Here is a 27,403-nt window from a genome sequence, read left to right on the forward strand (position 1 = left end):
CAAAATCGTTTGATACTTTTTCTGATAACTTCAATTGAATGTACAACAAACTTTTAAAAATATCGTTGAATTTCAATAGTCTGAATACATAACTACATTTTTTGAATTTTTATAAAAATTTGTGGAGTTGATCTACTCAATAAGATCTTTGAATTCAACGGTTGGTTTGAAAAAATATAATGCCGATATCGAGTTATTAAGTGGAGTAAGTCAATGAAGACTTACTCCTGGAGTCAACGAATCCCTCCTCAAAATATATATATTAAAAAAAAAAAGGGATATATATATATATAGATGTAGCGTGTAAGACAATGTACCCGCAAGACCAGTGAGTGCGCCAACAACAAAAGTACATATATACATATACATACTGATATTCCGTATATACTTCTGTTAAAAATTCAGCAGGCACTTTAGCATTTTAATGTATGCATGCGTGTGGTTGCTGTTGCTGGTAATATCAAAAAGTTTGCACTAAAGCATCCTCTGCAGACTGCTTTCTGTTTCTATTTTTATTACTATCAGAGAGGTTGAAGGCAGTGTTATGGCAAAGATAAATATACGTATTAATAAGATGATACAAACTGTTATTCCTTCGGTCACTATTATAAATTAACTTGACTTTTTTTTTAGTGCATTGAAAAATTGATTATATTATTAACCAAATACATTAATTTTTTGATAGATAAAATACATTAACTTTTCAATATACTAAAAAATAAAATTTGATTATTAGAGTGATTGGAGAGAATATTTCATTTGAAGTTTTCAACCATCCCAGCTTGCTTTTCAGGTGTGTACTAAAACAAAGGAAAGAAAATTATGCATCCTAGTATATGCATTTGTAGCAGCACCAAACTGGCCCACCAGTTCTATCTATACGAGTCAGAAAGCCCAAATTTAATTCCAAAACATTTATATATGTTGGAGTCTTGAAAGATGGAAGGGAGGTTATTAGAGAAATTATGAGGTGTAGTGGGAAGTTATATACCCAGATAATAGGAGATCAAGAAAGTGGGCTGAGATAGTGGATTGAGTAAGTGGGCCGAGATAAATAACATATGTAGATGTTTTCTCTTCCCCCCTCCCATGAATCTTTTATACCCCCCAATATTCCAATTTTGCCCTTGCAGAAAAATTCGGTTCGCAGAAACCGAATTTTTTCTAGTGCAAATTCAGAGTAAAAACCGAAATTTGTTTTCAAGGCAAAAAAAAACTTCGGTTTCTACGAACCGAAGTTTTTTCAAGGGCAAAATTGGAAATTCAGGGGGATAAAAGATTCATGGGGGATGGGGAGAGAAAACATCACATATGTATGACAGTAAACAACCGAGGACCAATTCAAGATAATTGTAACTATATCGATACATAATCCTCCAAGCACGAGAACTGTAAAGATGATGTGTTTTGAGGAACATTCCATGATAATAGTAAACAATTTTTTTTTTTTTACAAAGATAATAAACAATTATGATCGTATAATATTCATATAAAAAAAATTTGATTTTTGAAAAGTTAGAACTAGCTTCAGACAAGATTTGTCACTAAAAGTCAATTTAGTTTTACCAGATATTTTGTTATTAGAATGGTCGGTAATTTCGTATGTTGTGGGTAGAGCTGTAAAAAGGGTCTTAAGGGACCGGCCCTTTAAGGGGCGGACCCACTTATTCCTGATTATTAATTTTATTTAAATTTTAAACACAGTTTTTTTAGGGTGCCGATCGTGGACAGTGCTGATTGAAGAAAAAGAGAATAAGTTCACGACACTAGAAAAATTGTTTAAAATTTAAATAAAATTAATAATCAGGAATAAGTGGGTCCGCCCCTTAAAGGGCCGGCCCCTTAAGGCCCTTTTTACAGCTCTAGTTGTGGGTATGTGATTGTTGGGGAAAAAATGTTTTTAATATGTTAGAATGAAGAGCATTTTGCCTTGTTTTCAGGGTAGGGTATGAGTATAAATAGGGGTACGAAGTCACTTTTCCACTTAAAATTGTGGTGTTCATGATCATTGTAATGTGGGCTTATTCTTACTGGCCTAAGAGAACAGTTTTTTTTTTTTTTGCTCTTTAGCCCTCCAGTTGCTCCTTACTTTCCTAAAATTTATTTTCACTCTTAAATTCAGTTTAGAAATTAAGTTATTCCGAACCAATTCAACACATACATATTTTGGATTCTATCTTATAAAACATATTCTAACGCATTTGGGATATGTATAACAATAACAATATATTTTTTTTTTCAATTACATGTAAGGATATTTTTTAATAATTATCACGACGCTTATTAGAATATGTATAACAATATATTTTTTTTCAATTACATATAAGGATATTTTTTTTAGTAAAAAAAATGTAAGGATATTTTACAATAAGTTTAATTTATTTATTTTTGGTCAAGACAAATAGTTTAATTTTAACACATTGTTAATATAAAATAAATTTATATATGTTTTGACTAAATAATGTTTTTTAATAATTTTTTTTTTACATATTACTCCATTTGATTAATATATAAATAAAATTTAACTTTTTAGATTCATTGAAAAAAATAATGTGTTTACTCAATAATATAGAAAATATACATTACTTTTTCAATAAATATAAAAAATCAAATTTTCTTTACAAAAAAAAAAAAAAGAAACTCAAATTTTGCTTTTAAAAAAAGAGATAAGAATTTTTTTTTTTACGTTATTTTTAATTAATGACGAAAAAAATAGTGATTAATTTTGTGATTGATTGATGGTTTATAAATTAGATTGGAGGTTAGAGAAGGGTTTCAAGTTGGAATAAGCATAAGCATAAGCACTAGAGAGAGAGAGAAAGAAAGAGAAAGATGGAGGAGGAGAGAGAGAGACACGAAGAAGAAGAAGAAGAGACAGCAGTAGTAGTAGGGTTTCACACAATCATGGACATACCAATTCACGTACTCTTCGACATCATGCTTAAGCTACCAGCTGTTTCCCTCGTACGATGTTATTCCGTATGTTCCAAATTCAAATCCATTGTTTCTGATTATTCCTTCCAACTATCCTATTTCTCAAAAGCCCCTATTTCAATCGTCGTTCTCTCCGATCGCCACCGCATCACATGCATCGATTCATCTCAAAACCTAAACCCTATCCATTCTTCCGATCACGGATCATCATCCTCTTGTATGGCCATGAGATTACAACCTAATTCTAACAACACATCTGATTCTTCTTCCAAGCGAATCAAAACAATTCATCATCATCATCATCATCAACAACCATCCAGCAGCAAGTTCGTCTCATTTCATATCCATAAGCGTATGAATTTGATCAATTCTAGCAACGGTCTTTTGTGTTTACGCGGATCTAATCCTCACTCTCAATCTCATTATTATATCTGCAATCCTTTGTTGGGTGAGCTTCTTAATATTCCACCTGCCCCAAGTGCTCCCGATCGAAATCTCTGTTTTTCTGCTTTTGGCTTTGATCCCAAGACTAAAACTTTCAAAATTCTTCAGCTTGTTTCCAAATCTAATAAATTGGTGGCTGAATTGTACCAATCTCCTCCTCATTCAGGGGGGGTTAAAACCTGGTCTGTCATCTCAGATGTACCCTCTGCCAAACCTAAACCTAACAGTTCATTCGATCCCTCACTCAATGATGCACTTCACTGGGTCACAGATGGTGCAATTTCTGAATTGATATACTCATTTGATCTCAACAGTAACAAATTCAAATCCATACCGTGTCCTTCTCACTTTGTGGATGATGAGTATGTCAGTAATATCTCAGGGATGAGTGTTGGAGTCTTAAAAGGTTGTTTGTGTCTTTGCTATGTTGTTGAAGGTAAAAGGTTCGAGACATGGTCGATGGACAAGTACGGTGTCAAGGAGTCTTGGAGAATGGCATTTAGTATTGACATAAAGTCATATTGTGGATGGAGTCCACAGGACAAGCACAGACCAATCGGGTTTAACACTTGTGGAGATATGTGGCTCATGGCTGATTCTATTTCTCAATCCTCTTCCCAATGTCTTGTCTCTTTTAGCCCTGAAACGGGTGTCTTTAGACATATTGATATTGGGGGCAATGCATCAAACATTCAAGTCATTCCTCAGGTTTTGAGCTATGTTTCAATTAAGCACATGGTTAATATTCGTCGCAAACAACACCAGCTCCAGAAATTAAGCTCTGCCCAAAACTATGCCTTAGGGTTCAATTTATTTGTACTGGAAAACTTTCGATAGATAGACTTTTTTCAGATGTATTATTATTATTATTATTCAAGTTATGTTGTTATTTATTTTTTGCAAATTTGTTTGTGTTATCAATAATAAGAATCCTCTCTTGGACACAAGAATATCTGATACTAGTATTATTTTTCTGTTGATTGTGTTTAAGTTCTATATATGAAATGTGTTTTTTACTTGGAAGCGAGGTTGTGTTTTGCCCCCTGTCCTGGGTTCTTTTTGTTTGCAATTTCTACTATTAGATATGCATCTGTTTTTCGAATTATTTTTATGTGCTGCTTGCATTAGAATTTCAGTCACAATATTTGAATAATAATCCTATATCTTAACAAAGCAGGCTGACACTAAGGCAACTGCTGATCGCCAAAATGAGAGTTTTTTGCAATCCACCGTTCAATTTTCTCCATCAACTGTGTATTTAAATTTAAATATGATCTGATTCTAACCTTCCAACATTCAAGAGGCATGCCTAATATTCTTATGTTTGGGGTTCGATTGTCTGTGTTTGTAACTCTGACTGTCATGTCCATTTTCATTACATGTTATGTTGATTTTCATGTAGTATTAGTTTTTACTATATTGATATGGATATATTTTGAAGGGGAAAAATTGTTGCACTCATATAGCACAGTTTTAGGGAGGGATCTAATTCTTTTTTTAATAGCTATATTTGTTATAAACTTGAAAATGAGAACAAGGTGGCTCATGCATGATATGGACATCATGTCAACAATTGATATTGCGGCTTCCTCATGGGTTCAGTTGCGAGCGAGATTCACCTTTTGCTGTTATGGTTATGAATGTGTTCCTGTTTGAGGTGTGAAATTGTAGCTCTTTGTTATATAACTCTGCTTTTCCTGTTATGCTTAACTTTGGGTATGGCTTAGAATTAATTAAAAAATCTAGTGCCTGCCTTATTAAGTTATTTCTGTTTATGATATTTACTTAAATGTCATCATGTGTATTTTGTTAGTATTCTTTTGTTATCTCTCTTTATTTAATCAACTGATGCATATATGGTTTTGGTCTGCAGATCCCATGATTGTCCAGGCTATTGGTAAGAATCCATACTCTTAAAAAAAGACTTAGTTTTCACCGGAAATACCCCATTTTGGGTGTTTTTTTCCCTTCCCCATCTAATATTGTACATTAATGATTTTGGAGCACAGCAAGCTGGCAATCAGCGAAGTGATGACAAACAAAGGTGTCGCTATGAATTTTTACATATAAAATGCAGTCAATTCAATTGAATTGGAAGGTTGTTAAACATCAAAGCAAGCTGTAAAAAAAACAGTAGAGAAAGTAAAGTGATGCCGCGAGAAACCTGGTTTTTCTTGGTTATTCTAGTTGTTGAAATGAAATGATCCACTTACAATGATTCACTTTACATTGAGCACAATGTAAGATTATTATGTCACAGACATGATGAATTGTTTAACAGTTAGTAGAAACTAGAGAGGTGTCTTTTGTGTGGCCATCCACTACCTCAATTTGTGTATGCGATGAATAATAACATTTCCATGAACCCTTGTTCAAAAAACACATTTCCATGAACCAATTGCCAACGTGCAATTTTATCATGATATAAGAATCAGCATTTTGCTTAAACGAAAAAAAAATATTTAAACGTTGTGATATTAGAAAAAACAAATTTTATTAAAATGATACCATATTTTATAATTGGTCTATTTACTTTTAGCAAAAGTGCGGGTAACGGGTACGGGTATGTGTGCTTAGGTACCCATAGGATATGAGAACGGGTATAAAGATTGTTACTCATGCGGATATGGGGATGGATACGAGTATTTTTTTCAAACTACGGGTATGGGGATGAGTACTATAGTATCCTACCCATATCTTACGCATTGCCGTCCCTAAAAATGATGGCAGAACCAAAATTGCAATAAATGTTAAAGAAGGGTTAAAATGTTTGATTTTAAAATGAGAGACTAATTTTGCAAGAATGGTAAAATAGGGTAACAAAAGTGCAATTAAATCTTTTCTTTTTTTTATAATTTTTTTTTTACTTGTTACTCTGTTTGTAGTGAAAATTGGATCCTCGGTGGCAGCATCTCTCTGCCTGTAAAATCCAAGAACAAGAATATTAATATCAAGTGAGCAATTGGAAAGTAAAGATTAATGAGAGAAAATTAAGTTTAATCCATTGAAAACTTGGCATTTGACTTGCGTGAGCTTAATCTGTGTGGTATCTATTCCATGAAATAAGGGTGGGTGTTGAATTTGACATCTAGTTGAGCTTCAAATTACAAACAAATAATAGATTAATTAATTAATTAAATTAATCCATTATTGTTTTTGCCACCCACCCACCAGTCGATTTTGTGAGGAGGGGAGGGGAGAGTGGAAGGAAGCAAAAGGAGGAGGAAGAATGGAAGTGATTAACAAGTTTCAATATCCTCTTTTGGGGATTCCAACAATCAACAAACAATATCCTATTACTGCAGCTGCTGCTACTACTACTACTACAGGCAAGTCAAAATTTATTTGTTTCTGAATTATTATGATTATGATGGATGCTTCTTCTTCTAATAACTCACTTTGTTGCTTACAAGTCAGGTCACAAATTCTTGTATTTAAACAACAACAACAACAACAACAAAAATAATAATGCATTATTATCTCTTGCAAAATCAAATTCAAGGCGGCTCACTCTATGTTCTGCTGCACTTCCCACCACCCAAGTAAGACCCATTCCATTATTCCTTCCAACTTCCAATTACTCACTCACATCATTCACCACTGTTTGTTTTGTTTCCTCAATCAGGAGTATGATATTGTTGTTGTCAAAGATAGAAGCGTCTCCGTTGTCCTCCTTGCTGGAGGAAAGGGCAAGAGAATGGGGGTCTCTTCTCTTTTTACCATTTTTTTTATTTTTATTTTCCTTCAAATTTCTTCTATAATAAACTACTACTAACATCTCTCAATCATTGTTTAAATGTAAATAGGCTAACATGCCAAAGCAGTATCTTCCTCTTTTGGGTCAACCTATTGCACTCTATAGGTAACTCCCCACCTCATATATATATACTACTATCCTATATTCATTTTATTTGCCTCATATGTGCTTTACATTGTAAATCTTTTGCAGTTTTTACACTTTTTCTCGCATGCTTGAAGTCAAAGAAATCATTGTCGTCTGCGATCCTTCCTACAAGGACATTTTTGAAGGTTTCTTTACCTTTGCTTTCTTGAATAAACTATGTCTTCTGCTATTGGCTATTAATAAATATTCTTTGTTTCCCTTAGATGTCAAAGGAAACTGCCAACCACAACTCAAATTTGCACTGCCTGGAAAAGAAAGACAGGATTCTGTTTACAATGGCCTTCAGGAATGTGTTGCTTTTTCTTTGTGTTTTACTATTGTTATTGTTTTGTGATCATCAAATTTTTACATGCCTGCTGTCGTTTCTTTAGCTCACTTTTATATTAGTTGAGCCCAGTGTTCCTTTTCTTACCTTTTACTTCCCAAAAATGATGATCCGCTGGGTGTGGCAAACCTCAACCTTGCCAGTCGGTTAACGTACCTAAACAGTTTTCTCGGAGATATTTTGGATAACTCTACAGTAAATATAGAAATATCTAGGTCAGACTAACAAAGGCACTGGAACACATTGCCTGGTGAATCAATTAGTGATATGATGCAAACAAAATCCTAATTGGTTCAGATATCAAAATAATATTAGAATGTGTTTTGGTAAAATGAGGAGCACAGTACCACCGCACGGTCTGCTAACTCTGTCATTTATAGCTCAGTGAATCGGAACGGGAGAAAACCCAAGATAACATGCATCCAAACACATAGTTTATAAGTTGGCATTCTGATCAGCCATAGTTTCAATAAATTCAAATTTCCATACACTTATAAAAGAGACTGTTCAAAATCTTGAAATCCATGTAAGATAATAATTAACTGTTGTCAACGCGACAATATCTGTTTTGTTTATTTGATTCAGTTTGCATAAATTAAATTTTGAAAGTTTCTGCAAGCAATTTTGTTTGCCTTCTTGTTTATCCCTTTAAAAGTCATGGCTCCTTATATTATTATTAAATATTAAATGCTATTTTCTTCAGGCTGTTGATTCAAACTCTGAGCTTGTTTGCGTTCATGATTCCGCAAGACCTTTAGTGTTACATGAAGATGTGAAAAAGGTTTGGGTTCAATAAGTTTCTCTCACACAAGTTACTAAGTTTGCTGCTTAATTTTTCTGAATGTTATGCATACATTGAGAAAATCAACACTGTTGCTGCATTGCATTAGTTTATTGTGAGTGCTATGGAAGGATTCCCACCTACAAGCAGAGATATGTCAGGGATATATCAACTTCATATTTATGTTAATGTTATTATCAATGGTTTATATGGAACATGAGCTAAAGAAAACTACGTGCTTTAGTATTTGCACCTTAGTCACTCAAGAGTCTACAAATCATGTTGTGGCTCTTTTCATCTCTGGAATTAAATGACTTGACCATTGCCAATGGCAGAGTCTTGATAGAAGTTCCCGTGTTTTGGATCCACGTGGTGACATCTTATGTGTCTGTACAATTTTAATGGACTCAAATACATGTTTGTCATATTTTGATTAGGGCTTTTTGTTAAAAAAAATATAAACATCTATTTAGTTAAGCTGCCAACTTAGATGACTACTTATCCGTGTTCTGTTTAAAGGTCCTTAAAGATGGATTGTTGAACGGAGCTGCTGTTCTTGGTGTCCCTGTGAAGGCCACAATCAAAGAGGTATTCACTAGTTGTTTTTATGTGCTTACTTACGACTATTGTAGGTGGTTGATGAGTTTTCCTTTTCTATGCCTATAAAGAAGACAAAGACAAGAAACAAACAAAGTGGAGAGAACTCCTTAGCCATCCTCAAGAAATAGGCGATGAATCCCATGAAAATAAAATCCTTCAAAAACTTCCTTTGGTAACCCTAAAATCTAATAGCGCACCTTTGGTTGGGCGGTGTGAAGGCTTGTTGTCTTGTGTCCCGATGCAATTGAACGTACAAGCTATATGTTGGAGTTTCACTTCAATGTGTTCTACCGTAGTACCAAACATATGCATAGTCTCCTTGCCCTTGAGTGTGCTGTGCTGTGCACTCTTCCTCTAAAAAGTGCAGAAAATAGATATTTGTAGCACTAAATGGCATGTAGGATTATCATGGAACATTGGAACCTTTTTTTGTTTCACTCATTTTTTACTGGGAATCTAGGTGCCCATTTTCGGGAGTCTAAGCACACATCATTCAGTTGGGAAGATTCTGATATATGGTCAGAGTGGCTAAGCCAAGAAGGTGGAAAAAGCAAGTCTGGTTTTAACCTAAAGTGCTTAGGCATTGAAAATTTAGTGCCCATGCACTGAAGTGGGAGAGGCAGGTTCATCATTTTTGCAATAGCCCTCGAAAAGTATAGCTTTGATACTTAAAGCTCATTATTTGCAAACTTTCGTGCCACAACCATAACTGACTCATATCAGTGCACTTAAATGACGAAACAAAACAGCAAATCTCCAAACTACTAATAGACTAAACTATTCTATATCTATTATTATTTTCTTTGAAAATTAAAACACAAGCAACCGAGTTTAGGGAAATCAGTCATTTTCCTGACTTGAAACCAAGTATTTTTGCACAACTAACAATCTTCTAAAATAATTTTGATGCTAGTTTAAGTTCAAAAATTGGTTAGAGATTAGACTCAGTTTTTCCTTTCATAATTATGTAACTGCTTCACAACTATGGAGAAGTTTTTAATCTTAGTTGTTTTTTTGTTTGTGCATACAATAATGTCTTTAATCGAGAATGAAATTTTTGTTTTGTGCCTGGGAATATATATGCATGTAATTTAATTCCTTACCCTTAATGGACTTGAAAATAATGAAATTTGTATACAAATCTTTCTGCAGGCAAACATTGAATCATTTGTGGTTAGAACACTAGACAGAAAAACGCTATGGGAGATGCAGACCCCACAGGTCAAACTGCAAAAGATGAAAATGTACAGCTCATTATTTTTGAAAGCTTAGTCAACTACTTATGATGCTTATCCATTTTTCAGATCATCAAACCCGAATTGCTGAGGAAAGGCTTTGAGCTTGTAAATAGGTAGTTTCTTATTTTTATGCTAAATTTAATTGTGAAGTATCTTATTCTTCAGATATTTATAAACCTTAAGAATTAAAATATACTATCACCCCTCTATGAATGGACTAAGAACTATACAGACACGTATTGAACAGCAGGGCGAGTGACCCAATAAAATAAGAATATGTAGTAACTACTAGTTTAGAGAATTTGGTTTCATTAATCACAATAATGTTGAGAAGATGTTACCTTTCAGAAACTAACTGACAGTGTATGTACAACCTTCCTCACAGAGAAGGACTTGAAGTTACTGATGACGTGTCCATTGTGGAGCACCTTAAACATCCAGTTTATATCACTGAAGGATCTTATACCAACATCAAGGTAGTCAATTATATTCTCTCATGGATACTTGATGGTTAGCCATTTATTTTATATAACTATGCAAAGCTTTATAAACTGTAACTTATATCGTTCGGTACCATATGAGATCGTTTATAAATGAATTTATCTTGTGGCAAAAGCACCTTATAAATGTTTGAAAGAACTGTGTGAAAATAGCATGTGTCCATATAAGCTGGTTCTGCATTTAGTATGACAACGATCTTGGATTTAATTTCGTACATGTGTTGACTTAATTAGTAGCACTGAAGCGTGTCGTGCCGCCTGATGCAAAATGTATAAACTCTATGCAATGTTTTGCAGGTGACTACGCCTGATGATTTATTACTGGCAGAGAGAATATTGAATATAAATTCTGAGGAAAGTTCTTAATGAAGTTTTGACATTGAAGGGAAATCATTGTTAAACATTTTTCTTCAATTTATTATTTTTTGTCCCGCAAGAAGGCGTCTCGCAGCTGAGGAAACTGTATGTATACTCCAAGTTTTTTTACTATATACTTTGTGTAACTTATTGAAATTTGTGTAAAAACACATGCCCTTGCTTAAAACTAGGAAAATGTTTCCGCATGGTAGTTGGTAGGAGAAACCTACTTTCATTACCAGAGCCCCATGCAATGGGATGATCTGTATTCCTAAAATTATAATCAAATTTGACAAACATAATAAAGGTCTCGATTTTCAAATGTCTAGTATCAAATTTGATATTGTCTCTGATGTTTTTACGAGGAACACTTTGAAAAAATCACTCAGACCAAATAAATATATTTAACATAGTTATTTTTATTTAATACTCTTATAAATTTAAATTTATTCCATGTATACCCTTATTTAATTACTCTTTATTCAACTGACTTACTTATTTTTAAATTCTCTCTCATAATAAATAAGGGCATAAGTGAAATTGAACATTTAAAATATTTGAAAATTGGTCAAAGTTTCTTATAAAAATGATCAAATTTTTTTTTCTTCAAAGTGTTCCTATAAAAAGAACCGGAGGGAGTATATTAATCTTTTCTTAGTATAATTGTATTTTTTTTTTACATGGTTGATATTGAGTGGAAATTATAGGACTAATATCAACTTAGTCCTCTCTATGTATGTTATATATTATCAATTTTAAATTCATGAAATCGTAAATGTTAATCAAGCCATCAAGGTGTATTTGAAACTGGTGAATAATGTGCATTTGATAAGTAGGCTCGCTATTGCAAGTTGTAGGAGCTGTTTGCCTTTATAATGCTTCGCTAGCGCTCCTATGAAATGAAGTGGTGGCCTTCTAGAAGCTTCGCCATAAGCAAGATGAGGTCGCTCTCATTCACTCGTTCCGTACTTGACTTACGAGCTTGTGTAGTACTCGCCCCTATCTCTAAAGGGGATTATGCACTCCACTTGTTGTCTACTAAACGAGCGTTAGAGCGAGCGAAGCCTTCCATTTTGTGGCTTCCCCCTTATCCCTCATCCTACTTTTTCATTTCCGTAAAGAATTATCGAATGTGTCGTATTATTAAGTTTGATAACTTGGTGTCATTTGATTATGACTCTTTATAATTTTTGAAATTATTATTACGGAGTACCGATAATGTGGATGATTAGATTGATTTTGTCCTATAATTTTGTGTGCCAACTTGAATACTTTATAATAATATTTTTAGAGATAATTTTTTATGAATATATTTTATCTTATTAAAATAAAAAATATTAAAAAAAAAATAGTTTAATCTATTCTATTAAAAAAAAATTCTTACTAAATATAATTGACTTTATTAAAATTAAAATAATCATGGAGTGGGGGATTAAAAATAAAAAAAAAAATTGAATTATGAGATTCTATTAAATTCTTTTAGAAGTTGATTATGTTAAACTCAATGTGAATCTAATCATGCAGATGTATGCAATAAAAAGACAAGAAACAAAATTCAAACGATTGGACTTGGTGAGTGATGGTGTTTGGTCGCATCGAAAATGATAAAATGTATACAACTCAATTTCGAGAGAAATGGATTAGTCAACAAAGTACATTTTGGCGTCATGTTTTTGCATGAATCGTATTATAGATAAGCCAGCCATGGATAGATGCATTCATCAAAATAAAATCCATGCCTTTGCTAGATTAGACGAGTGATTAAATGAATAAATTTCAATTATACAGTTAGCTGTAAAGCACAAAAGTAATGAGATTATTGAAGAAAATATATCAACATATAGATAATGACTTGTCACACTTTAAACAAGGTCTCAACCTTCAATCATTATTTTCAATTTATTAAAATAGACAAATCATCATTTTACTTCCATAATCACTTTTTACCACATTGCTAGAAGTGTCAAGTGTTGTTAGCTTTTTTCATTTTTTTGTCAAATAGCTTTTCTCATTTATACATGTAGAGTAACCTTTGTTTGTGTTGGATAACTTGAGATACCTACCCCAAGGCCTATTCAGTTATCCATCATATTTGAAAAAAAAAAAGTAAACTAAACTTCTCTTAAGACTCAATTTGGAAGGATAAAGTAGCAAGAAGTATTAAAGCAATTACGATTATGAAGTAAAAAAGAAAGGTTACACTGTTCCTCTTTATTAATTTCATAAACAAAGGATGGAGAAAAAGGAGAACAGAAGTAGAAGCTGCTGAACAACATAAAACCTTCACATTTCACACTCCCATCCTTGAAGAATAGCCCCAATCAAATAAAGAAATAAAAAGTAGGGAAAATTTCTACTAAAAAAAGGAAAAAGAATATCCATCCAATGCCCCCTTATCACCTTTTACCCTCCTTTTTCTTCCTCTTACCACACTCACCAAACAATGTAGAACGCGCAACTTTACGCGATCCTCCAACTGGGGTACCTTTTATCTGCTTTCAACAAGTTCAATCAAACTATAAATTTGTTATTGTTATTCAGACAAGTAGATGAGTTTTCAGAAAAGATAAGCTCAGTATGTTTGTTTACCTTCACTGCCCTTTTAGTCTTCGACTTTTTATTCCAACATAAAAACCCACAACCTCCAGCTCCCGAACCCGATTCATAACCCCTACAGAAAAAACAATTCAAAATGGCGGCAGTAAGCAACAAATAAAACTAAATTTTGATACAAGCAATCATTCTAGGAGCCTCAAACAGAAAATTTCAAAGTATACAAACAATCATCAGAATGATGGATAAAGTCCATCCATGAGTGCAATCACTTGTAAATGTGAAAAAACAACCAGGAGAATCAGAAAGAAAAAAAATATATAATTAATTTGAAGAATCGGTTATTGATGGTCAAATGTCGGAATCGGTCACCATTTATGGGGTCCATTCCAAGTGGAGGCCATGTGAAGTGGTGAGGAGCAAGGGCTCCAGAAAGAGCTAAGTGAACAAGAATACATACCATGTACTCGAGAAAAGAAATCAGATACTATTTATAATACCACAAGCATGCATGTCAACCATTATAACTCTCTCAAATATCCCACTTTGTACGCATATTAGTATTTTTTGCCCAATATTTACCATTCAAAATTTCAAACTCTACATTTATAGTTATTTCCATATGATTTCTTAAGCACTGGAATCGTTTTTTTCCTCTTGAGCGAGAGTGACAATAATATTCCACTACTAGAAATTATTAGTTTATGCATCCAAGAAACACATTCTAAACTTGACAGCTACTTTGTCCACCAATCATGCAATGACTACTTACCAAGCAATTTGCTATAGTTTCTAATCATATTGCACAAGAGAGATAGATTGCACAATTGATGGAAAACTTACGGGTTATCTTTTCCAGACATTATTGCTAAACTGCTGTCATGCAATATACTTGGGGACATGGGATAACTGTCGACTCTTTTACTACTCTGATCCTTCTGTAGAACCCTTCCATTTTTAAGGCTCAAAATTTTAAGATCACTATTTTTATCATCATCCATATGCTGATGAGAGGAATATCTTGTTGAATCCATGGACTCCATAGGGTTTACACAATAGACACCATCTTGAGGCAGGACTTGATTCTTCTCAGGTCTCAAACGACTCAGCGATCCAGGGGAACCTTTTTCTACAGCCTGCAACCAGGCAGTTTCCAATCTCTGCTCACGAATGATGGATTCAATTCTCTGCACTGGATTATCCCGTCTTCTTTCCTTAACGCCATTTCCTTCGGTCAGAATATCTGATGAACCCATGACAGATTGATCTCGCCTTTGTTCGTCCTCACTTGCTAATGTTGATGCACTTTGCTTTAGACCCGGCAGATTAACATGTTTTTCACCTTCACCATCTGGCAAGAGGATAATTCTGACCTCCACAATGCGTCTAAGAACAATTTCCAAGGAGTTTGTAATGCTACTTAGAAACCTTTCAACCCTAAGTTTAACATCTTTGTCCCCAAATGCAACATATGCTACAAGAACACCTGCTAGAAGAACCACACATTAGGAGGAGGGAACAAATGAAGATATTCTATGAAAACAATGTTAGAATATGTAAAAATTATCTTAAAGGGAAAAATCCTGCATAAATAAGATATAAGATAAACTATGTTCTTTTAATGATAGAACTTAACATAACTAAACTGAAAAAATGACGTATGAAGAAACATTTATGAAAAGCAAGTAAAATATTGCTTTGCTTAGTGCATACAAGAGCAAACAACTAGCAGACAATCAATGGCTAGTTCTCATCAATAAAAACAATGTGTTAATGAATGGCTGGCGGCTTCAGAATTTGAAAATCATAGCAATAAAAAGCATCTAGTATCTGACTTGTTAAATGTAAAGAGCTTAGTACAGCTAGGTTTGAGAGTGAAAAAAAACTTCCAGTAATGCATAAACAAAACAAGCAAGAATATAAGTTTTTAGCACACTATCAGCTTACCTTGAACTTCAGATATGGACACAAGCTTTCCGTGATCGTGTAGCAGCTGCCTTAATGTCTTAGAGTGGCACCTCTCAATACAACATGCCCATATGTCACATAACTTCCCTGAATCTATGCATCTAAACATTGTATTCCCAACAATAAGATCATCCGACGAGACCACTGTGGAGCCATCATCTATAACCGGGCTATTTGACGGCTTTGATTTCAAGCTGAAACCGTTAATTTTTGAGGGTATATCCATTTGAAGCCTGGAACTGTCATTTACTGCTTTTAGGTGGGAAGCAGTGGGTGTTGACTTTTGAGACATATATTGGAGGTCTGATTTGTGCTTGAAAGAAGAAATATCTCTTGAACCACTTGATGGATCATCTTCAGTTGTCTTGCAGCTCTGCCTCCTGCTGCTGCTTGACTGAGTATGATCTGAAGAAGGTACGGAACCAAGCTGTAAAAGAGTTGCTGTAAACCATGTTGAGCGTTCACTGGAAGTCCTTAACTGTTTGTCAGCCTCTGAGAGAAGCTTCAAAGCATTCTTTAACCTCTCCAACTCCGTTTCATTCACTGAGCATGAATTTCAAGTGTGTATTTCAATAATCATACGAATTTAGGATTTTAATTAGTATACAAGAACATATATGAGATATGACAATCAAAAGGGATACAAAGCACCCTAGAGATATAAGAAAAAATGTCCAAAACAGATATAACCTTCTCTAAACATGTGTATTGATAAATGTGTACTTGCCTAAGGTCAAAACCAAAAAAAAAAAAAAAAGATCGTGAAGCAGGCCCAAGTGGCATGTTGAAATTCATTATACGGAATACTATTCTATTTCAATGATTTGACAGTTTCCCAATTCACAATTGTGAAGCTTCACTAAAAACAAAGTAAATGAACATTTTAAAATACAGAAACGAGCAGTTGTGCATTATCAGATCAAATAACAAGTTGTCGTTATAGACTATAAACCACTTGAAGTAATGAAAAATGCGCACCAAGGTAAACAGCTGATATATTTCACTTGGCCCGCACAAAATGAATCCATAAGTTTGTGCGTCGTGATATAAAAGTATTTTGTAGCAAGACAATGCTATTGGTTCATATTTACTGATATCCTTTCTGTTATAGACGAGCAAGTGTACTATTTTCAGTCACACTAAACTTTTGAATGAGAAATAGCACGGAACTACTATATAACACCCGAATCCAAACTATTCTCTATGTTTAAAAGATTTTCCATCATATCAATGCAAAAATTATGATGAATGACGCATAAAGATCCTATGAAATGGAAAGAGAGATTGCACTTACAACTCCGACCACCGACGAATGAACCGTCAGATTTGGTATCAACGACTGCATATGATCCAGCAATGATGTCCATAATAAGCCCAGCTAGTTGTGACATCAAAACCATTGGATCAACTCCTGAGTCCATCAATTCTCTGGACCTTTTCACCGTCTCTGCAGTGTCTGCGGACATTGCTAACTCCAAAAGTTCCAATAGTTTTTCATCTGAAACAACTCCCACCTGTTGCAGGTAAATACAAAAAAGCATTATTTGTAAATGATATTCGTGCAATCAAAATAAAAACTTCGTTTAAAGTCAAAAAAAGCATTGTCATAACCATTGCATTTCATAGAAAAATAGTCACAAGCAACAAACTCACAAGTTCGTTGACAAGAGAAGTAGTGATTCTTTTCCCCAGCAAACTAAGCTGCTCTAACATTGTCTCTGCATCCCGAAGTGAACCGTCTGCATTCATGGCAATAAGGTCCAGTGCATCTGTTTCCACGTCGAGGTTCTCCTGAGTACATATTTTCCTTAACCTGGTCACAATATCCCCATCTTTAATTTTATTGAAAAGGTACTTCTGGCATCGAGACTGTATTGTTCGTGGTACATTGTCAAGATCGGATGTTATAAATATGAATACAACTCGCTGGGGTGGTTCTTCGAGAAACTTGAGAAATCCCAGCCATGTCTTGGAGGTTAACAGGTGACACTCGTCAATAACAAAAACAGTATATCGCGAGGATGCCTCCGTAGAAGACCCAACCGACAATCTTTTCAAAAGATATCTAGCTTTATCAATTCCTTTCTTACTAGTTCCATCAATTTCCAGCAGATCAAGGCTCTTGCCAGAAACGAAATCAGCACATTCCTTGCAGTATCCACAAGGCTTACCTTCATCAGAAGCTACACAATTCAAGGCAGCGGCGAATATCCTAGCAGTAGATGTTTTGCCAGTCCCGCGGGGACCTTGAAAAAGATAGACAGGAGCAATTCTGCCCCTGGAAACAGCATTGATGAGTGAGTGAACCACAATATTCTGACCAATGATTTCACCAAAGAACAAAGGCTTATACTTATGGCTGAAACTCCTACCATTTTCGGAGGAGCCTTCTTCATCCTCATTGAGAGGGACAATCTCCAAACCCTCTTGACTCCTACAACTGGAAGACCACCTTCTTCCATCAAGTCTGCTCAATCCCTCAAGATCAAGTTCACCAAAGTTAGTAGAAAGTTCATCATCGGTCCTACTCCTACCAATTCCAATAGACGAGGAACCCCGTCTAACATCACCACTGCTAGGGCTAGTGAGGAGAGGAACAACACCTCCTCCTCCGCGAGTATTCCTCAAATGCATTCTCCGGTTGTGCGGCAGTGAAGTGGAAGAAGAGGATCTGCAGTGTCTGGAATACATAGATTGGGTTCCACAGAGAATGCTTCTACCTTTCCTTCTGAAAGTGTCAGAGAGGGAAGGAGAACAACAACTGCCACAGCCAGCAACTCTATTTCTGGGCGTTGTTCTCTTAGACCAATAGCAAGGAATACCACATCCTTGACGACCAGGCAGATCCAAATGATCATCGTCAATCTCGTCATCACCGTCATTCATTGAGGTTGTTGTGCCGTCAAAGGATCCAACGGTGCTTGGATAACGGCGACAGTACCTGTTGAAAGAGGTAGCCGACAATGCAGGGGTACTATAGGTATAAGAAGAATCATCATCTTTGGAGCTTCTTATTTTTGTGATGAAGTTGGAGGAATTGCTGCGGTTTTTGAGTTTGAGAAGAAGAGGAGAAGCCCCGGAAATGGAGTTAGAATAATCATCGTCATCGTCGGAGTGATGATGATGATGATTGTTTGAATGGCGTGGTAGTAGGAGCAATGGCTTGTTTTTTGGCTTGTTCTTTTTTTTCTTATTAAGATGAAGAGGAATTGTTCTTTTGGGATTTGAATTAGGGAAAAAGGAAGAGCGGGTCCCAGTAGCGTCACTCTTAGAATCAACAATAAGGTTGTTGGGAGCGTCGCTGAAACCGTCTTCTAAACTAGCAAGAAGGGATGAGGAGGAAGAGTGGTCATCTTGTTGTTGAAGGTGGTTGAAGGATGGTGATGATTTGTAGTTGTTCCAGTTGTATAAGAACACTTTCTTGTTGTTGTTATTCCCAGAAGGAGAAGGAGAAGGATGAATATGATTATGATTATTCCTGGAGAATAATGGAGCAGCAGTGGCAGATCTGGAAGTGGTGGATTTCCAGGAAGAAGTAGTGCCGGGATCCCTCAAGACACGAGAAGCCTTTCGAATTTGAGTAAGTTCCTTCTTCAAGTGGAGGCTACTTGGATCATTCATCTTGTTTCTTCTTGTTTCTACACTACTACTACTACTACATTCATAGATCTGAATAAACAAACACACACACACACACGGGTTAATGTTAATATGTTAGTTAGTGTTATCTAGCTTCTCTTCTTATGGGACTTCCGTGGTATGTATGTGTGAAAATGAATGAATGAGGTGAGCAGAGCAGCTTCTGTTTTTAGTTGACCCCCCCTTATGACATACATGACCCTCCCTCTCTCTACCGCTTTTTTTTTCTACGAATTTTCTTTTTTAATAATTAAAAAAATAAATAGTGATTGGCTAGGGTTTTCTTTTTGAATTGAATGTATCACCATGATGATGACCTTTGTTTGTGTATTGTGTCTGTTTGTTTCATTATTTTGGTAAAATGGAGAAATAAAACTACACCCAACGAACAAAGACCATTCTCCTAAGACATCCCCAAAACAAGTAATCTAATCTTATATGGATGGATGGATGGATGGATGGATAAATCAAAATAAGAGAGGGAAAACAAAACACATACACACTCCACTCCAAAGTCCAAACCCAACACACTTTGCTGTTGGAATTTTTCTATTATTCATTCATTGCCTTTTTCGCTTATACTAATTGTCTTCTTTCTCCTTCCTATTCCTACTTACGCTCTCAATTATCCCCCCCCCCATATCACCTGCATTTAATTACCATCCTACCCATAATAATAATAATAATAATAATAATAATAATAATAATTATAGAAACAAATATAATCCTTTTATTATGACATTAATCACTTTGCGTCTCCCCCTATTTTTCCTTTTATTCCTCTCTTATTTTTGTTAAAACAATCATTCTAATTAATACTTACTAAATATTCATGTGATTGCTTTTTCTAATAATACTGATTGCACTTTCTTACCAATCACGGTTGCTCAATATCTAACTTTGCTGTTAATTTTTTTTTTTTTTCAAAGGTGTTGTCATAATTTATGCATTTATATTCCCAAAACTATATAATAATGGAGGAAATGGAAAGAATGAGAAATGAAGAGGATCCTAACTCATTTTATTCTTATATGATTTCACGTCAATAAAATAAAAGGGTCATGCTAACATGTCCTTTTAGACCACATGTTAAGGATATTTCATATATTGATTATTATATTTTGAATAAAACAATGTTTGATTTATAAAAAGATAAAATGTACAATTTTTCATATAAAATTACTATCTAAAGTGCACTAACAAGTGTGTGTACCAAATGTAAGGATGAGAAATTAGTATGCTATATAAGGAAGGGGATTGTTAGGATAGAAAGAGGAGGCATGCTGGATCAATAAAATACTTCTCTCTGCTCTCATCATTATTTCTGCAGATCAATAAAACAGTACACCTTCCATAATTCTCTTGCACATTCTGTTCATTACATTTTGGTGATTTCATCATCACCATGGCATACAATTCTCAGTAAGAAGAGATCGACTTATTAGGCGTAAAGAAAATTTTCTGTAATAACAAAGCGTTTGAATCCTGAAATTGTCACTTTGGGAGGAAAAAAAAGTATACCTAACCAACAATTCTAATTGGAGAGTCAATCCACGCTTTTTAAATACACCCGAATGAGGATTCTACGGATGCCAGAATGGTCAAGATCAGAACTGTCAACCAATATTCAACTTGTGTTCTGGTGTTCACCACACACCGCATTAAAACGATGAAGGGGAAGTTAATAGAACTGAAGTACAATACAATTCTCAAGAACCTTTATCCATAGTAGCTGAATCTAAGCATTCCAATGATTGGAACTGTCATGTTTTGGTCCCCTCAAAGTTTACTCAAGAGCCTGCTGAAAATGAACCCTTAAAATAAATGTTCAAATTATTGATACCCTGTCTATTTTTTTCTTTAAGAACATGACATCCTTCAATTAATACTTAAATGAAGTGCACCCACATCCCATAAAAGCCAAGAACCTTGCCACAAGCAGCATCCAAGTCCCTGTGAGGACTCTCTCATCTTGGAGACTGTCCAAATGAGGCCGCTTTACAATTTGATTCCACTTTTAAAAAACATGCATAAACAAAATATGTATTAAAATTAAAACCAGAAAACTGCATAATATATCTATAATAATATTTTTGTTGCCAATGACTACTTAAAAACGCAAATTCCCAATAAGAGTAGACAGTAGGAATGGACGGTCACAAAACTTGAAATTCCGTCTGCATAGTCACTAAAGTGCATTGACTAGAACAGGCAACAATGGTTTCGCTTATAAAAATGCTATCAAACATTCTAAATATTGTCTGTTGTTTAAACAGTCACTGGTCCAAGGGTTCAGAGCTATCAAACTCTTGGCCTCTTCATACTGCAGCCGGGGCACTTGTATTGCTTGATGTGTTCGGCCTTAGCAGGAGTAATTTTAACACATTTACCATGAAACCATTTCTCGCACATATCACAACAGATCCAAAATTCATCAGTGCCATAATTATCACCACAAGCACCACAGGTTGCACCTTGTTCATCATCATCATCTTCTTCTTCTTCCCCACTGTCATCCTCTTCTTTGGGTGGTGCCGACATCTTCACACCCTTGGCCTGAGGCTCAGACTGGCGAGACTGTTAAAAGGAAGCATTCAATCCGGAAAACACAGGTGAATTTCCATTCACAGCAGTGATAGAAACATAAAATAAGAATATGAAATGGAAAACTATACCTTTCCACTTGATTTGTATTTGCTATTGCTACCATTGTTGTGAGCAGTTGGTTGGTCCTTCAATTGCTTAGCATTTCCTGTTGCAAGCTCAAAGATAGTTGGCAGATCGTTTATCATCTGAAAAAGCCTTTTCCTGTAAATATCCATTTGAACTAAAATTAGAAAAAACTCCTAAATATAATACCACATTGTTGAGACTCCCTAAGAAATATGGCTTTTTCATTTTTGTTTTCTGATCTGCCCTAACCCAATTATATTGCAAAAGAAATATTATATGCCCCAATCCTTTAGTTTACACCAATGGGAGACACAAGTATATATCTCAAAGATGACGGGTTCAAGTTGCGGAATTGATTTCTTGCAAATACAAGATAAGGCTGCCAACAATAAACCCTATAATGGGTCCAATCCTTTGATGGTAACATTCAAAATGCTACATACTCATACTAGATATGTGTCAGTTATACCACTAATTCGACATCTAAAAGCAGATATACCAGTAGAGAATGCATTATTTCAAGGCTAACATGGCATTAGGCTGAGTTTCCTTTGTCGTTGAACATCCAAGCATTAATAAATCATCTTACTTGTAGTGGCGAAGGTACCCGTGTTCCTGTTCTAAGATCCACCAGTACCCCCGCCCCCCCCCCCTCTCCCCAAACATCACCTTTGAACCCATCCTAATAATTATTTTCACAGAAGATCATTAAGAAAATAATATGCAAGATCATACAATCAAATTATTGAGTTATTTCATTCAAGAGACAATATCAGAAAAAAACTATATAATATTCATTAAATAGACTAAAAGTATACTAAATGGAGATTGAAGAATTATAACAGCAGCATCCAAGAAAAGTGCAAGACAATGTTTAATTAAGACATTGACGAACTGCATATCAGCAAACTCCAAAGTTATAATACTTGGTGATAAACAAACATGTTTAAACCTCATAAATTTCTAAGTTCTATGTCTCAAAAGCAAAAAGACTGGTGGTGAAAAATAAAAAATGAAAGTAGAAAAAGATTACAGATTTTAGATGAGCGTCACAATTTTATAAAACAACCACCAAAGCCTTTTTTACTAGGTGGGTCAGTTACATGAATCAAACATCACCATAATATCCTTTCATAAATTAAGTCCATGATATTTGACCTAATTTTTTCTTATACACTACCTCCAAGTATCAGAATCAGACCATCCTCCAATTACCCTTCTATTGGTGATTCCTTGGGTCTTTTCCACACACCCCCAAGACACTTAAATCAAGACAGTGATAGATATAAGATATGCATTGTCTTTGCGATGAATTGAGGATATTATTATATTTGTAAACCTCTAGAAGTGTGAGAACAAAACATTAAAGATGGTGTAATTTATACAGAGCATAAACCTTAAGACATGAGAAAGAATACGCATCGCATAGTCACATTCCATGTTGGTTTTTGTGTTGTAAGTGGTCAAGCATAATCCATAACTTTCTGAACAAGGGGGCGGAGATTATAGAAAGATCATTATTACTAACTGAGCCATTCATGGGTATAGTACTAAGCAACAAGAACATTAGATAGCTTCCAAGGTTTCATGCTTGTCTACAGATTTAATAAATTGTTGAGAAGCCAGAAAAAAATAGCAGCTTGGCACATGCAAAAAGCGCATTGCAAATTTCAGATAGATTAAACTGATAAAACCTAATGCAAATATTGTGCAGTGCTTGAAATGAATGATTCTAAACAGCCTAGATGTATCAAAGAAGTTCAAAACTAGCAGGTGTTTGCAAAGCCAAACGCATGTGAAAAATAAAAATCAAGGATAGAAATAAGTTGAAGAAAAGAGTTGAGAATTCTATAAGAATAACAAATAATTTTCTAAGGGGAATTTTTTTTAACTCAGCAATTTCTAAGGTTTATAGACTTGATAGTTTTTGCAAGAGTATAACAGAGAACATAAATTCTTACCTTTCATTCTTACCAAATCCAAAGCGGGCACCAAAATAAAAAGCAACAGCAAGAAGCCACGAGTCACTGTGAACTGCAACCAGTGCTAACCAGTCCTTCTCCTGCATCCCATCCCTAGCAAAGTTTATACCTAATGCTGGCTCGGGAAGTTCAGGAGGCACTTCCTCAACCGGTAAATTCACTTCCCATGTTTCATTTGGATATCCATATAGGCATAAGTTCTCCTTGTCTGCAGTTGTTAATGAGAACAGTATATTTACAAATAGAACTTTAAATAATCACTTTTTCTTGGTTCTTCCTATTTCGGAGAGATTACAGAGACAAATTATGTAAAATACTTGTATAAAATATAACCATTCCAGTATTTAAAATATAAATGATCAAACAAAAATTTCAAAGACATAGTTTACTAACAATGGATAGATTTGCAAAGATGCATTAAAACTAACGATTTATCCTCTTCCTTTTGGTTCCTCTTCTTTAACTGATAATCCCTTTCGTACCAACTTCCAAACACGACAAATCCAAAGAGAAAAACGACAGGCTGTTAAGTTTAATTGGATACAGCAACAGCCAATCAAGCTAGTAGAAGTGACAGGTGTATTAGTGATAACTAACACCACATTAATCACCCCAAATGACAAAAAAAAAAAGACAATTAGTTACAATTCATGGTGAGCAGGAGAATCTCACATTCTACTACTAGCCTTTACGAAACATAACTGCTCCAGGTAGGCCAAAATTCTAGCATTTTAAGGCGCGATAAAATGGCATCCTTCAGAAATTGGGCATAACAGTTGGCGAAAAAATTGGGTGTGAGCACCATATGACAAGATTGAACGGGTCATTATAAACCTAATCCATCCATGTTATGAAGTTGTTTGGAGGATGTATGAACTAAAGAAACGAAAAGTAAGTGTGTTTTGACAAAATTTTGAAACTGAAAATGTTTGACCCACAAGAATGTAATTTTTGGCAGCAGCAGCAGAACATAAATGTGAATTGTAGAGAGACAGACAGAGTGAAGTAAAGTGGAACAGTGGGCATGCATATACTCCGTTTGTGGTTAATATTAATTAAAAGCACGCAAACAGAGAAAGAAGAAAAACTAACCAGGATGGCAGAGCTGGTAAAACTTTTCAACGTCTGCAACAAGAATGAGAGAGTAAGTAAAGAGAGAAAGAGAGAAAAACGAAAGAGAGAATAAGAAGCACTGACTGACCAGTAGTGAGAGCTTTGATCAAACCAGCGCGTCTGCCCTTGTAGTCGCTGAAAACCTCATCAACTGTTCGAGGTACTGGATGACCACCACCACCACCACCACCTATTATTCCTTCCATTCTCTTTCTTTCTTTCTTTCTTTCTTTCTTACAACAACGATTTCAATTTCAATTTCAATTTCAATTATATATATAACCTATCTCTACTTTTGATTTTCACTCCCCCACCCACTCACTCACCTATATTTTCGGGGTTTTTTTTTTCTTTGTTACAGTACCTAGGGTTTTATAATTATTTTTTTTCAATTATTTTTTTCGGAGTATATTATATTCCCTCTTCTCCCCTATTTTCTATTCAAAAAAATTGAACGGATTTTGGGTAAACGGAGTTTGTGTTTATCCTAATTGAATTGAATCATCAAATCAATCAAAATCAAAGGCGACGCAAGCAAGGTAAGGGAAACAAGTAACAAGTAACAACTAGTCAAGTCATCCTTAGTCCTTACACCATTCGCGTTACTCACTCTCCGTACTAGCTAGTAGTCTAGTAGTAAGTATTACTATTACATTATTTTTGGTATTATTATTAGTCCTACAATTTATTTTATTTTATAAAACTATATTATTCTTGCTTTTTTTTTTACTAAATAAATAATGATATCTCTTATATATATAAGCTTGCGAACATATTTTAACTCTAAATCTTTTTCTACAATCAAAATCGAATATGCATCCCTTGCTTAAAATAAAGTCTTTCAACTAGAGCACATGCTTCAATTGTGATTAAAGTTAAAAATCATAATATGTTAACTCTCTTTTTCAATAAATTTGAACATCGGAATTAATCATAATTTCTATTTATTTATGGTTGTCCACTTAAGTTTATGTAGTTGATTGTGTTCTTAATTTTCAACAATTATCAACAAATTTTTTTAATAAGTAAACAAAACGATGATGTTCCAAAATTATTAGAAAAATATAAAATAAGCACATAAATAAATATAAAATAATTAATGGGTTCAGAATCAACCAAAACGATGGGGTTCCAAAAATATTTTTAAAAAATGCTGATAATTAAAGGTTAAAAAAATAGTTTTTCATTAAATCATTGAGAATCTATTTTGAGAAATGTGTGTGATGTTGGAATGTGTTTAATTTGCTATTATGAACGATCAATATATTGAAATCAATAATTTTTCATTTGTCATATCCACCGTTGTTCGCGTAAGTGAAAGTTTGAATGAGAATGAATTTATCTACTACTATTATATTAGCATCAAGACAAAATCAGCCATTGGAACATGTCAAACATGTTTAACTCCAGTGAATTTTAAAATGTCTTACCAATAAAAAATGAGCAAAATGACTTAGATGTGTGTTTTATAAGAGATAAATGATCAAAATATTACGACAAAGAAAAATAAGGAACCAAAGTATTAAAAAAATAAGATAAAGAATTGTATTACTAATTCGACAACTTTATGTAACCTGCTGCAAGAAGTTTGTTTAGGCTGAAATTTGAATCTGTGATTGTGTTCATGTTGCTTGTTATAAGGAAAACAATGGTTCTATCTAAAATTTAGGATATAAAACTTGCAATATGGTTAAAAGTAATAAGGATAAATTAGTAATTTTTGTGGTAATTGATTTTAATATATTAGTAATAGATAAAATAAATAAGGAAAATGCTAAACAGTACCCCGTGACACTAGTTAAGCTTATTAATAAGGAAATTATGTTTTGAAACTTGTGCATTCAATACCTTAAAAATGTAAAAAGTTATATTTCTAACATTAATTTTATCTTTTATTTCTTTTTTGGCATACTTAACAAGTGCCCCGGGGGTAACAAAGACTTAAAATAATTTCGTTCAACAAAACACACACGCGTTCTCTTATTCACTGCAACCCCTTCACTGCATACGCGTGAACAACATACCATTCTTCTTCGCTGCAAACTAGTACAGTAAACCCCTGTTCTCTTTACTGCAAACTCAAATCCTTCACAGAAAATCCAGAAATCGAACACTTCACTGCCCATAACTCGAACCTCTCACTGCAAACTCGAACCCTTCACTACAAATTTGAAACCATAAACTCAAACCCTTCACTGCAAAATCGAACATTTTATATTTGAAGAATACTTGACTATGTCGATTTGGAATTACTTTTACCGTAGAGAATCTGCATCCCTTTTTAAAAAAAGGCCAAACAAACCTTATATTAAAGGGAACCAAAATAACCCTTAAGCAGCCGCAAACACTATTTGTTTAACGATTATAAATGCGATTCATCCATTCACATTTT

General features: G+C 34.4%; 4 protein-coding genes across 5 annotated transcripts; 2 read left to right on the top strand and 2 right to left on the bottom strand.

Annotated features, from left to right (window-relative positions):
- The first annotated feature begins 2,904 nt into the window (after positions 1-2,904).
- LOC123904623 (F-box protein CPR1-like) lies at positions 2,905-4,215 on the top strand. The gene has a single exon (XM_045954259.1). The coding sequence runs from the start codon at positions 2,905-2,907 to the stop codon at positions 4,213-4,215; it is 1,311 nt and encodes a 436-aa protein (XP_045810215.1).
- Positions 4,216-6,341: 2,126 nt separating this feature from the next.
- LOC123910800 (2-C-methyl-D-erythritol 4-phosphate cytidylyltransferase, chloroplastic) lies at positions 6,342-11,405 on the top strand. The gene is made up of 13 exons (XM_045962049.1): positions 6,342-6,446; positions 6,553-6,707; positions 6,796-6,920; positions 7,004-7,081; positions 7,185-7,240; positions 7,328-7,407; positions 7,486-7,568; positions 8,311-8,388; positions 8,908-8,976; positions 10,141-10,209; positions 10,293-10,339; positions 10,612-10,702; positions 11,024-11,405. Exons 2-13 carry the CDS (start codon positions 6,608-6,610, stop codon positions 11,090-11,092), a joined length of 945 nt encoding a protein of 314 aa, XP_045818005.1. The 5' UTR covers positions 6,342-6,446; positions 6,553-6,607; the 3' UTR covers positions 11,093-11,405.
- Positions 11,406-13,241: 1,836 nt separating this feature from the next.
- LOC123910801 (protein STICHEL) lies at positions 13,242-19,818 on the bottom strand. Of its 2 annotated transcripts, none has more exons than XM_045962050.1 (6): positions 17,258-19,818; positions 16,899-17,118; positions 15,584-16,147; positions 14,480-15,122; positions 13,673-13,754; positions 13,242-13,575 (listed from the first exon to the last, which is right to left on the bottom strand). In XM_045962050.1, exons 1-6 carry the CDS (start codon positions 19,223-19,225, stop codon positions 13,480-13,482), a joined length of 3,573 nt encoding a protein of 1,190 aa, XP_045818006.1. In that variant the 5' UTR covers positions 19,226-19,818; the 3' UTR covers positions 13,242-13,479. The 2 variants fall into 2 exon arrangements, with proteins under 2 accessions (XP_045818006.1, XP_045818007.1); XM_045962051.1 differs by having other exon boundaries at positions 13,242-13,599.
- A 1,471-nt stretch (positions 19,819-21,289) lies between these two features.
- On the bottom strand, positions 21,290-25,628 carry LOC123910802 (PHD finger protein Alfin1). The gene is made up of 5 exons (XM_045962052.1): positions 25,100-25,628; positions 24,991-25,023; positions 23,878-24,106; positions 21,919-22,051; positions 21,290-21,820 (listed from the first exon to the last, which is right to left on the bottom strand). The coding sequence occupies exons 1-5, from the start codon at positions 25,215-25,217 to the stop codon at positions 21,545-21,547; spliced, it is 789 nt and encodes a 262-aa protein (XP_045818008.1). The 5' UTR covers positions 25,218-25,628; the 3' UTR covers positions 21,290-21,544.
- Between the last annotated feature and the right edge of the window lie 1,775 nt (positions 25,629-27,403).

The sequence above is a fragment of the Trifolium pratense genome, linkage group LG2 (assembly GCF_020283565.1).
Source record: "Trifolium pratense cultivar HEN17-A07 linkage group LG2, ARS_RC_1.1, whole genome shotgun sequence".
Lineage (NCBI taxonomy): Eukaryota > Viridiplantae > Streptophyta > Magnoliopsida > Fabales > Fabaceae > Trifolium > Trifolium pratense.

Coding starts and splice junctions, on each gene's coding strand:
- LOC123904623 (XM_045954259.1), top strand. CDS start 2,905: ATGGACATACCAATTCACGTACTCTTCGACATCATGCTTAAGCTACCA.
- LOC123910800 (XM_045962049.1), top strand. CDS start 6,608: ATGGAAGTGATTAACAAGTTTCAATATCCTCTTTTGGGGATTCCAACA. Junction 7,082..7,184: donor GAAAGGGCAAGAGAATGGGG/GTCTCTTCTCTT, acceptor AAATGTAAATAG/GCTAACATGCCAAAGCAGTA. Junction 10,703..11,023: donor GATCTTATACCAACATCAAG/GTAGTCAATTAT, acceptor AATGTTTTGCAG/GTGACTACGCCTGATGATTT.
- LOC123910801 (XM_045962050.1), bottom strand. CDS start 19,225: ATGAATGATCCAAGTAGCCTCCACTTGAAGAAGGAACTTACTCAAATT. Junction 13,755..14,479: donor ATGTCTGGAAAAGATAACCC/GTAAGTTTTCCA, acceptor TTTTTTCTGTAG/GGGTTATGAATCGGGTTCGG. Junction 13,576..13,672: donor AGACTAAAAGGGCAGTGAAG/GTAAACAAACAT, acceptor TGTTGAAAGCAG/ATAAAAGGTACCCCAGTTGG.
- LOC123910802 (XM_045962052.1), bottom strand. CDS start 25,217: ATGGAAGGAATAATAGGTGGTGGTGGTGGTGGTGGTCATCCAGTACCT. Junction 25,024..25,099: donor GATCAAAGCTCTCACTACTG/GTCAGTCAGTGC, acceptor TTCTTGTTGCAG/ACGTTGAAAAGTTTTACCAG. Junction 21,821..21,918: donor AATACAAATCAAGTGGAAAG/GTATAGTTTTCC, acceptor TCCTTTTAACAG/TCTCGCCAGTCTGAGCCTCA.